This window comes from Rhopalosiphum maidis, chromosome 1 (genome assembly GCF_003676215.2).
Source record: "Rhopalosiphum maidis isolate BTI-1 chromosome 1, ASM367621v3, whole genome shotgun sequence".
Classification (NCBI taxonomy): Eukaryota; Metazoa; Arthropoda; class Insecta; order Hemiptera; family Aphididae; genus Rhopalosiphum; species Rhopalosiphum maidis.
Genome location: NC_040877.1, coordinates 35,350,055 through 35,363,163, shown reverse-complemented (window position 1 = coordinate 35,363,163; position 13,109 = coordinate 35,350,055). Strand labels below are relative to the sequence as shown.

General features: G+C 27.2%; 1 protein-coding gene across 2 annotated transcripts; it reads left to right on the top strand.

Annotated features, from left to right (window-relative positions):
- The first annotated feature begins 4,814 nt into the window (after positions 1–4,814).
- On the top strand, positions 4,815–8,455 carry LOC113547890 (polymerase delta-interacting protein 2). Of its 2 annotated transcripts, none has more exons than XM_026948463.1 (8): positions 4,815–4,995; positions 5,268–5,423; positions 5,561–5,639; positions 5,707–5,884; positions 6,055–6,218; positions 6,290–6,495; positions 8,116–8,220; positions 8,296–8,455. In XM_026948463.1, the coding sequence occupies exons 1-8, from the start codon at positions 4,937–4,939 to the stop codon at positions 8,300–8,302; spliced, it is 954 nt and encodes a 317-aa protein (XP_026804264.1). In that variant the 5' UTR covers positions 4,815–4,936; the 3' UTR covers positions 8,303–8,455. The 2 variants fall into 2 exon arrangements, with proteins under 2 accessions (XP_026804264.1, XP_026804265.1); XM_026948464.1 differs by having other exon boundaries at positions 8,116–8,203; positions 8,296–8,448.
- The last annotated feature ends 4,654 nt before the right edge of the window (positions 8,456–13,109 follow it).

Below are 13,109 nucleotides of genomic sequence, written 5' to 3'. Positions count from 1 at the left end.
TTTACGACTACGGCACCTTTAAAAAATAGTTTATGTTTTGTGGAACCCTCTTTTTTTAAATAATTTTTAATAATATAAATAATCCAATTATAATATAAAATAATTTTCTCAATAATGACATAGATACACCTGGCAAAACTCTTGAAATTGTTGCATGGAAGCCTTAGGTTCCGCATAACACACTTTGGGAAATGCTAGTGTTTATACCCTACTAGTATACTGCTATAACTATAGTATAATAAAATGCCAATAAACCTAAAAATAATTGTCATTCTATTGGTGTACAATAACTAATAAAACTACCTACTAACTATAATTTATTGTAACTAGATAAGTACAGACTACAAACCATGCCCAGTATAGTAAACAATAGACAGGTTCCATGTAATGGTTTAAGTAGTAGGATTTGCTAATCGCGATTGACCGTCATATTAATAACTCACACTGGAAAAATGCTATAAAAGAAATAGCAAATCCAACACTACAAACGATGAACAACCGGATACCAAATAAACGGTAAAAAGCCCAAGATCTTCTATTGACACCATAGAAATTTGAGCTGAGGCTTTTAGGTATTTACAATTTTGGCGTTCTTTTTTTCCCCTTAAAAAAAAAATAAAAATTTTACTTCTAGCACGGCGTCCCTTTAAGAGACTTGCAATTTGGAGCCGAGGCGATTCCCCCCACTGGACCCACTCCCCCTCCCTCTAAATACACCACTGAATTTGAGGCAATTTTCACGAAGTAAAACAAATAAATATCTAGTAACGGTGTCTTAAGAGGACGTCGTACCTTACGCATGTGTCATCTCCGTTTCCCAAATGTAATTTTATGGATAATTACTTCTTTATCATGGAAATATAGAGAATTTTAAAGGGGTTTAACGGCTTTTTATAGAATTATAAGGAAAATTAAGGATTATTAATGAATTTTATGGTTTTTTACGGCTTTATCATGGGAATATAGAGAATTTATAATCGTATTACGGATGTTTATGGAAATATGGAAGATTGTAATGATTTTTAAAGAATTTTATAGACTTTTAAGGCTTTTTATGGAAATATGGAGAATTTTTAACGGTTATACAGAATTTTTTATAAGCATGGAGGATTTTTAACGGTTTTATGGTATTTTATAGAAATATGGAGGAGTTTAAAGGATTTTTAAAAAATTTTATGGGTTTTTATTTCTTTATCTTGGAAGTATAGAAGATTTTATGGACTTTTAAGGCTTTTTATGAAAATATGGAGGAGGTTAAAGGGTTTTTAAAGAATTTTATGGATTTTAAAGGAGTTTAACGGCTTTTTATAGAATTTTAAAGAAAATTAAGGATTATTAATGAATTTTATGGATTATAACGGCTTTATCATGGAAATATAGAGGATTTATAATCGTATTGCGGGTGTTTATGGAAATATGGAAGATTGTAATGATTTTTAAAGAATTTTATGGATTTTTACTTCTTTATCATGGAAGTATAGAAGATTTTTAACGGATTTACGGTTTTTTTTATAAATATGGAGAAGGTTAAAGGGTTATTAAGGAATGTTATTGATTTTAAAGGGGTTTAACGGCTTTTTATGGAATTACAAGGAAAATTAAGGATTATTGATGAATTTTATGGATTTTAACGGCTTTATCACGGGAATATAGAGGATTTTTAACGATTTAATGGAATTTTATGGAATTATGGAGGAGTTTGAAGGGTTAATAAAGAATTTTATGGATTAAAACAGCTTTAAAATGGAAATATAAAGAATTATTAACGGTTTTATGTAATTATAAGGAAAATATATAAAGGATTTCTATACTGTATTAGTGTTAATAATTTTTACGGATTTTTTATAAAAATATAGTGATTTTAATTAATTTTAAAGATTTTTTTTAGGAATGGTTATGAAATTTATGGATTTTTATGGATTAATACGGCTTTTAAGGAACTATAAGGAATTTAATGGATTTTTATGGATAGTCATCAATATACAAATATTCATACGGATACGTTGTTCGAGTAGCAGAATCATAAATAATAATAATAATAATAATTTACACATTTAAGTATATATCCGGCCAGTACTTATAGTTTTAGATAACAATGAACGATTGATAACATTAACCGTGATTACAATAGTCGGCGACCAGTGTACTTTATTTTAAGTTTAAAATGCAAATTTAATCCCGAAAAAGAATAATAAAAAAACTTATATAATCTTTGACTATTCCCGGATAACTGCGAGTTGTGTCAATCTACAGTCTTTATGTAATGGCGCACCACCGCCGAGATTCTAAATGACAATAAATATATTATACTTAAAGACTTTTGTTTAACGACTGTTATTCATTAAGGCTATTATTGAATTGTTAATTGTCTCCGACGAATGTCGTCGATTTTCGTATTCCACGGATGACGAATATTATATGATTTATTTTTCTATTTTAGCTATTTGACATACGTAAAATTGAAATATATAATCTAGACTAAATCTTTATTGATATTGCAAAATGTTAATATTCTATTTTAATGAAGATGCTTACAAATTATTTAATTTAATCTATGAAGATAGTAAGCTAAATAAAAATAATTATATTATTCATAAATAAGAAATACTCTTATAAAAAAAATAGTTAAAACTTTAAGTTATTAGTGTATAAGATTATTTATTTTTAAAGTATAACACAATATAAAAATCATTTTACAAGAATTAGTTTTTTTTTCGGATGAATAATTATAATACTTAATAAGTCATAAAATATTGAACTTCAGTCATAAAAAATAATGTGAATTTCCAGTAAACCTTTTATATTTGTTATATGTATAAGAAACTAATGAGAATTACTATATTAAATTTTTATATAAAAAGACAATATTATAATATGAATATCTGATGAAAAAATAATTTGAAAATTGTATAGATTAAAACAAAATTTGTCAACATTTTGATTTTAAACGTTTATAAAAATATATCGTGACCATACATTTTTTATTACAGTACTTAAGTGAACGACTGATGAAGAACTCTGTATTAAATTTTAAATCATATTTGCTATCCATAATTTTTATCGGCTTGAAAAAAAAATAAAAATTTTAATTATTTAAAGTTGTTAATATGTTTTCATAATTATACAATGTTATATGTATACTGTATTTTCCAATGAGTTTGGTAACTTGTGATTTGCGCAAAATAAAGGCATAAGTACGTACGAGCAGAAACGTCTATGTCAGGCAATATATCACCACAAAATTCGTAGTAAATATGTAAATTGCTCATTAGCAGGGCTCGGGACTTATAGCATTTAAAATCTTTAAAATAAGCGCTTAAAAAGCACTTAAAAACATCATTATAAGCATTCAAATAAGCATTTAAAAAACTTAAATTTGAGCAAAAATATTTAATAAAAAAAACTTTCTTTTTACATGATAAAGTAGATACTAGACATAATTTCTAACTGTGCTAAAAATAATATAATTAAAGACTACAAAAAATATTGAAACAAAATTATTAAGAAAAGTTTCTAACTAAAAAATCAAAAAAATAAATAAAATAAATCTTCACTTTTGAGACATTTTGCCTTATTATTTATAGATTTTATTTTCTGAAAAAAACATAAAAAGTAGAAAAACTAGCCAAAAATAATCAGAGAACTGGAAATAAGCATATTTTTAAAAGATCGTTGAAAAAAGCAAAAAAAGCACTTTCAAATTTCATAATTGAACGTGTTTTGACATGACATACACTTCCATAGCACTCTTCCACGTTCTAAGTCAATCCATGAAAATAAGCAAATGCTTTAGCCTTTAAGTCCCGAGCCCTGCTCATTAGTTATAAAATTCTTAAAATTGTAATACTTAAGACTTGAAACTGACAAACTGTAATACCTACTAGATTTCTGATAAGATTTTAACCTAAATTGTTTTAAAAAAAATAGCAATATACCAAGCAGGCACGTATACAGGGGGGTTTTGAGAGTTCATTTCCCCCCTCCCCGAAAAAATTTTGAGTAACGAAAAAAAAATTATATATTTTGTAAACCTCCCCGATTTTTTTTTTGTATACATGCTTGATACCAAGGTATTTTTTTTGAGTGGTAATAAATTTAAAATTTTACGGCATTGAATAACGATTTCTTCTCAAATAATTTTAGTTATTTTATTGTGATTCAAAAAATATTCCACCATTACTTATTATTATGTTATGTTTACAATAAAATTTTCAAAATATTTACATTCATTTTAAGCTATAAATAATTAATAAGTACCTATATGAAATTTTTAATTTTTTTCGGAAGGGGCTGAGGTATTTTTACTTCTACAGTTTACATATGATAGGACATAATAAACAGACTTAATAAATATTTCCTGGATTTTGGGGAGGCAAATCCTCCTCAGCCCACTCCCCATAAATACGCCCCTGAGTCTAAACTTATGAAGAACCACTATAAAGAATGTTTCAATGTTAAAACCGTGCTTATGGCATATGAGTTATAATATCAATTTATCATTGATTATAAATAGTATTATTATTATTAGTATATTATAGACCTATAATTTATAATTATAAACTTCAATCCTTGGTTATAATCTTAAATCATATAGGTCCATTATGATCGAAGTCTATAGACAAGGTGAAAATAGAAATATATATATAATATACAGTACACACAATACACCGACCGGTAACTACCGATCATCATATCAATAGGTCTATGACCTCCTATATCAATTAAATCCCTAGATTTTTTTTGTTTATCTAACTGTGATAATAATATTGAAACTGATTGTAGGTATCTGATACACAGAATAATTCTATGTCTGATATCTTTGAATTATACGATAAAAAGATGAAATTAATAATTATGTAGATCTGCAGTCATGTTTTCGATTTTGTAAATTAATACAATTATTCATTGCTTTGAGCTTATATATATTAAAAAAAAAATGTTTGAACATTTTGGAAGATGCAATATATTGTGTTTATGTAAACGTTCTTATGTCAGGTAAAATAATTTTTCTATAAATATTAAATATACATAGTTATAATGTATATTACATATACATCTGAGCTTAATACTGTTAGTACAACATTACTAATACAGTACTGAATAATTAGAAGATTTTAATACATACTTAAAAGTGTAATAATATCTTAACAGTTTATAATTTTACATATACACTGTAAATTTATTTTACTTCTGTTTATCATTATAATATAATATTTGATAAAAAATATGTTCCTAATTGATATTATGGTTGCATTTGTTATTATTAGATTAGTAGAAGTAGGTAGGATAAATCCAGTAAAGCATATTGAAAAATATGAAACGGGCCAGTTGTTTTTTCACCGAATATTTGGATACAGAGGGGTGATATTGTTTCCATGGTTAGCCAGAGTATACGACCGTGATGTTGTCATCAAAGCAGAAAAGTAATACTTATTATAATATTTAACTAGATTTGTGAATATACTTAATTCTAACAACTATACGACTAACTACTCGGCTATTATAGTATTGCACGATAAAAGCTTAAACCAACTCAAACTACTTATTTTTTTTATTTCAGTGCCGCAGGAAAAGATGTTAAAGGAAAAACACATACGTATTACCAAACTTTAATAGATGAAAGAGATTGTCCATTTATTGTAATTTAATTTAAAATGCTTATCCAAATTAGCATTAACAGCTTATTGTTTTTATAAAAAAATTTAGAGGGCACAAACAGAAGCTGTTACTTTTCTTGGAAATCAAGATACCAGTCGCAGTTTGTATGCAATACCTGGTCTAGACTATGTAGCTCAAGAAGATATACTACCATACACAGCAACTGAAAAACAACCGTTACAACATGAACTTTTTGATAAATTTCTCATGTATTATCCCAATAAAGGTGATTGATAATTACAGTATTATTAATATTATGGGTAAATTTATTTTAAGAACATGAATTATCGTTTGTAATAATAAAGTTAATTTTTCCCTTCAGTTAATGATTTTAAAATACATGGCAAGTTAGTTTTTTCTGCTTACATAATACTCATACAATCTTGTTTATTTTAGATCCACCATTTGGAGCACAAGAAACATTACGATCGTGGCAAAAAAAAAATCATCCTTGGCTAGAGTTGTCAGATGTTCATAAAGAAACTACAGAAAATGTTAGAGTCACAGTAATACCATTCTACATGGGTTATAGGGAGTCTCAAACTAATTCTGTTTATTGGGTGAGTAAAATGTGAAAGCTTTTAATTATATGGGTTATTAAGTAACAATTAGTTTATTTATTTATTTTTAGTGGAGATATTGTATACGATTAGAAAATTTAGGTGAACAAAGTGTTCAACTGAGAGAAAGGCATTGGAGAATATTTAGTTTATCTGGAACATTAGAGACTGTTCGTGGAAGAGGAGTGGTGGGCCAAGAACCTGTACTTTCAAAAAAATCACCAGCATTTCAATACAGTAGTCATGTGAGCTTACAAGCTCCTAGTGGACACATGTGGTTAGTTGTTTATTTAGAAATAATATATCATTTTATATTTATATATTTATTAATTAAATGATAATAATATAATATATATATATATATATCTTTAGTTAAAATTTGACATTTGTGTAGCAGGTGATCTACTAAATCTTTTTAGGTGTATCAGGTGATCTATCGTCGTATACTAGATATAGTGGGTGATCGACAATTATTATTACTTATTATTATTATTATTATTATTAATCGCTGAACTCTATACACACTCTAAACATGTATAGAGTTCAGTGTTATTAATACATAATTATTATCAAACCAGTGGATTCATTACATTGCGATAGGTAACGATTAATGACGTATAAATACGTTTTATTTGTTGTGAAGTCTAACAATAAGTCATCAGCAATATTGCTGATCCCGGATCCGTTAGTTTCAAATCGTTTGTTGGTCGGAGATCACCTATAATGCTTGCATTTGAATTTTATAAAATAATTGTTGATGAAAAATTTACAATAGTTCAAACTCATATTCTGATACTGAATATATTCCTCCTAACAACAGGAATAGAAATTATAGTAAACGAGTATAAGTACCTTGGGTTTTTGGAATGTGTTGGCAGTATAATAGTATAATGTGTTTTTATACTAATAAAAAAATTTGTATTTTTAATTTGTACATAGGTCACTCCTGAATTTACAGATAACTCTACCGTAATAGATCACCTGCTATATGAATGCCTAAAATTCTTCCACCATAATTTTTATATAAGTAAAAATTTTAGCTATTATTATTACAAACACTTAATAATTAAAACTGTAATAGGAGCATAAGGTAGCGTAGTGTTTGGCCAGTCACTAATATTGCTGTGATTAAATATTGCCCTAGCTCTCAGATGAGTTCTTAGCAACAAGACTATGTCATGTATACAGAAATATGTGTTCTAAAAACAGTACCTTACTTTACATTAAAAAACATAAAAGAATCTTACAGCAAATGACCTAAGTTATCAAAACTTGACTAAGAAAAAAAATGTACAATAGAAACAGTGATGGTATCATTTATGAGTGGAATGATATAAATAGATTCCAACAAATATTTATTTTTTTGCTAATGCTGTTATTTTATATCTCGATTATAAATATATTCTGTTTAAATAACTTTTTTAATTTCAAACTTGTATTAGTTTTCAATTCCAAAATATTATTAACTGGTACACTTAATACTTATACATATTAATAATAATAATAAAAAAAGTATACTATTTATAAAGACAAACCTGTTCAACTATGTCTGTGATTTCTTGATCAAAAATAAAATAAAATAATAACTCACGATAAGAGTACTTAAAATTATCATAATACCTCAAAAATTATAAAAAAAATTACACATTTGTAAAAAATAAGACTCAAATACAGAATTTTTATTTTTTTTAGCCCCCCCCCCCCACAAGTACAACATTTTAAACAAAACTTTTTATCCCTATGCAATAACAATGCTTTTGAATAGACAATGAAATATGTATACATAAAGAATTTATGTTTTACTAACCATAGTTTAGTTACTACTGTAAACAATATGCCAACATACCCTGTATTGTTGTATTTAAACAAAAAATGTAATTTATTTTGTTATTATTAGGGGAACATTTCGAATGGAACGTGAAGATGGACATTTATTTGATTGCCGAATCCCTCCATTTTCTCTGGAGAGCAAACCAGATGATAAGGTTACATTTAACACTGTGTAAAAACAATTTTAAATAATTATAGTTATTGTATTTATTGAAATTAGTTTTGTTTAAAAAATCCTCAATATTAGTTTCTAGACCGTTAAATGTATGGTGAACCATTCTTAAGCCACGGGTGACTGTTTCATCTTCCCTGTGTGGACAATCGTCCTGAAGATCGCATACCCATTGCTGGACTATGTATTATAGTTTTTCAAACACTGAAGAAAAAATAGATTATCTAAATATTTGTAAAAATAATTTGTTTATATATACATAAATATATAATTTTTTTAATTTTAAATTCTGTAAACTGATCACAGTGTGGAAATCAGCTATTACATTTGAATTCATGTTTATCAGATTCATTAGCACAATTTTAATTTCATCAGAGTTACAGAAAATCAAAATTTTAAATAATTTTAATTTATATGTATTTGATCTTCTTGAGCGTTGAAATTGCCAAATCAGATTGTTAGCATACCATGATTTGGCTATAATTGAATGTTTGAATTTACTACAGCTTCAGTTAAAGACGCATCAAATTTCAAACATATTTTATTAGTTTTAGTGATGCCTTTTTTAGTTTTTTATTAAAAATAACTCCCACTTGAATACTTGATTGAATCGTTGAATTTAGAAAAAATAACTTATAGTAAATATACTTCTATAGATGACTCCTACGTGTTTAAATGCCTTATTCATATTTTTAAGATTGGTCTTTATGCATCTATACATGTTAATGATTTTTTTTTATAAATAAAATGATAACTGATAGAAAAACTAGCAAAAAAGTATCCATGTATAAAAAACACTTGGATTATTTATCAGATGTACATTTCAAAAATGTCACTACTTTAGAAAATTACATAGATGTGTAAATGCTATTTAAAAAAATCTAAAATCTAACTTACATAAATATATCGATTATGTGGTTAATGATTATACTGTTTCTACTAATAAATCAATGATTACATTTAAAAAAATTAAAACACCTTTAATTAAAGATTTAGAAGTAGCTGCAGGTTTGCAACCGGAGAAACCTCATCAATGGAAATCATAGTTTTTGTTTTATGAATTACAATCTATCAATCACGAATCAATGCTTTAAACCTAAATTTCACTGTAAAAGGACTAAGAGTTCAGCTATTATAATTTAGTCAATATTATTTCTGTTGAATATCAATTTATTTTTATAATAGAATCTTTTATATAAGTTACCTACCTATATCAATATTAAAATAGCTGAAAATTTAGTACGACAGTCATTAACGCTTATAGAGAGGGAAGGGGCCTACTCATAGGCGGTTGAAAACATATCTGAGGAATGCAATAAGTGAAATGTGAAAATCGAATTAATGGGTTAATATTACTGAATATTCACTGTGACATAGAAGTATCTGCTGAAGAAGTTATAGAAAATATAACTAGAAAGAGTCGACGCATTAGACTAATATAAATATTAAATACTATTGTTAATATTTGCATTATAATTATTTATGAAAACATTTTATTTTAAATAAATATTTATAAACTAAATGCATATTATAATTTATTATAACAATTTATGACATATTGCAGGGAGTGTAAAAAATTTAAAAATTCTTAACAAGTTACATTTAAATAAAAAAAAAAAAAAATACCTGCCTATAAAAAGTTCTTGCCATACCAATGATGGGAAAAGAGTAAGAACCAAGACTGTTACAGAGGTGTCTCTAGACTGATATTTTTGGGGGTGCGCAAGTCTCTTGTATATCACTGCTCCTAGTTTCACTAATAAAGCGCTAGTGAAGCTAGTTTACACTTTTCAGAATAGCTGGTATTGGTATTTCACAGCGATAATATAAGCGTTGTATAGCTTGCATAGTGCGCATACGGCACACATTTATTACATGAGATATAATAGGTAGTAAAAGTTACAATAAAATCATAATAAACACAAACTAGTATAACAAAAATAGATGACATTTTTTATCAAACTTTATAATTTTTTTTAATAGGTACCTATGTAGTATAGTACATTGATGGTAAAATATTGTTATATTGATTTTTGTAACAGGCCCATGATTCTCAGAACTAGTTCAATATATTTCTACTTTCTAGAATTAGCGAATTAGAGTACCAAACGATTTTTTTTATTTATTTATTATGCTTATTTACAATAAATTGTTTGTTCCTGATTCAATATTTCAATAAAAAAATTGTTGATGGTTTCTTTTCAGCCAACAATGTAATATATATTTATGTATTATGATTAAATCGTTTTATCGAAATAAATCTGATATTAGTTTTAAGTACCCATAGATATGTCTATGCCCTGCCTCCAAATACGTTAACGTCAAATAAAATCGTTTATATCACATAATAATTCTATAAGTATAATTTTATTATTATATTATACATTTATACATTTATAACATGATACATGAATCTTTTAAAATTAATAAGAATTCATCAGCTCTAAAAGAACAGGCCTCTTTTATGTACCTACTACACCTCGCGTTTCTTATAATATTAATATTATTAAAAAGATATTATGTTTATAATGTAATAAATTAATAATATTAATGTTTATAATATTTACATACATTCATGATATTTTTTGCGAAAAATTACATACCTTTCTCAACATAGGACATTACACATCAAGTCCGTCAAAAGATAAACTATATAATATGTACAACAAAGGTGTACATCGATGTTTTTCACCATTTACTAGACACTGACTAGTGACCACCTTGCCGAGAGCCGGATTGTCACGTAAGTTTTTTGTCTTTTATATAAAAATTATTTTTTTTACAGTATAATACATGTTATTAATAGATCTCTTAAGTATTGCCGCCGGTTCATCGCTCAGACAATAAACATCGTTGTTATGTTATTAAAATGACTATCATTCGAGCGATTTTTATATAATAAATATATAAATATCACATATTGCATACAAGAATATTATACAATTATAATAATATGTAAAAAATCATAACATATGTACAACATATTGTATTTATCGTACTCATTGGAAGTTCAAAAGTGAAGAGTGGCTATCGGCTGCGATAAAAATGGCTGATGACTGTGTTAAATTGTTTTTCGTGTAATACTTTAAAACTATATATACGTTATAACTTTTAAAAAGTTTTTTATTTTTCGAACTTAAAAATGTATTATACCTACCTAATTAAGTATACGTATAAGTATATATTTTATTTTATTAGAAAAAATATTAAAAATCAGGAAATTGATGAAATAAAAATGTTAAAACGTCAATATTTTCAGAAAAAAAAACTCTACAAAATGGCTATCTTCAATTTTTTTTTAAATAATTAAATAAAAAAATACATTTTTAACTTTTTTACCAAAACATAAAAATAAATTAAAACGTGAAATATTTGTAGTTCTTGTCCCTGTAAATCTTATTAAAAAACCAAAATTATGATATCTTCATTATTTCAGGAGATATGGCAATGGGTAAATCCTCGCGGGACACCCTGTTTACTGGACAACTGGGACGGGACCCGCGAAAGTCGTCAATTACGACGTCGCTTGATACAGTCGACTAGGAGGAGAAAAAAACGAGAACTTTCTACCTACTATAAAATCGGCCAAACAGGCTCACTGTTTGGAACACCATTCGCAGACACTGCGCGATATTGATCGGAAACTGCGAGCGAAAGGTATTAAAAGAGAGGAAATTCAAGCCAAACATAACGGCTAAGTGCACAGTGAACTTCAAACACAACAGGCACATTGAGCACAGATTGAAACACCGTCATGAGAACCAGTGCAGCAAGACTAAATGTCTGGCACTGGCGTGGTGAGCCCAGATAGAGAAGCATCAAGTCGTCGATTCGCTCATCGAGGCTCGATAAAAGGCTAATTCTCCAAAATCTAAAACAATACCATACAATCCAAGATCAACAGTTTTAACAATGTAGTCCATCTAGCTATAATTAGTAAACATATGAAGATGTTATATATATGGGTCTACATAACAAATTTAGGTGGTGGGTGTCTATACAAAAATATATAATTTTGCAACATGATTTCAAATGAACTTCGACACCACTGCATCGAGCACCTTAGGTCCTTAGAAATAGTTATGACAATTATGTAGACGAAAATGTAATCTAATTACTAGAATGACGGTAGTACCTAAATGACACAAGCACGAACTAAGGTATATATATATACATATATTAGTTCGTGGACGCAAGTATGCTACTGTTTTCGTCTGAACCACAGGGACTTGCGCATTCAAGAGCCTCGTACTTTTAATTACATCTAGGTATGTCCTAGGGTTATTGGTTAAATAAGTTTTGCTCAGGGCCTCGCAAAAGGTAGTACTGTCCCGACAAATAATATTTGTACCAAAGTACTTACTTTGATTTATGTTTAAGTAATAAAATTGGAAATTTATTTCACAACTTTCAAAACAAACATCCATCGTAACGATTTTTTTATTTTTTATATAAAGATTCATTGATACAAAATGTAACATTTTAAAATTTAAATCATTAGAACAAGTTGGTTTTGGAAAAAAACAATAATGGAACAAAAAGTAGTCTTTTAGATTCTAGAAGACCTCTAAAGTTGATCTTATAATTTATAAAAAAAAACTAATAGAAGACCAAGACCGTGACTACCATAGATCATAATGATTATACACAAATAATAAATATACAATTGTATACGAATATACGATATGTATCATAGAAATAAATCTATCAGAACTATTAACTTTTGAGTTTGAACAGCATATTATATATATATAATTTATAGCTGACAATCTTCACGGCAATCACAAGTCAGGTTATCCGTCTGTGGTAATGTAATGTTGGTGTTATTGTTATCAGTTTAAAATACTTGATAATAAAATATTGATTTTAGGCGATGAGAAATTAAAATA

Excerpts from the sequence above, each read along its gene's own strand:
- LOC113547890 (XM_026948463.1), top strand. The coding sequence starts at position 4,937 with ATGTTTGAACATTTTGGAAGATGCAATATATTGTGTTTATGTAAACGT. Across the intron at positions 4,996-5,267 it reads TGTAAACGTTCTTATGTCAG|ATTAGTAGAAGTAGGTAGGA; the intron begins GTAAAATAATTT and ends TGTTATTATTAG. Across the intron at positions 5,885-6,054 it reads CATGTATTATCCCAATAAAG|ATCCACCATTTGGAGCACAA; the intron begins GTGATTGATAAT and ends TGTTTATTTTAG.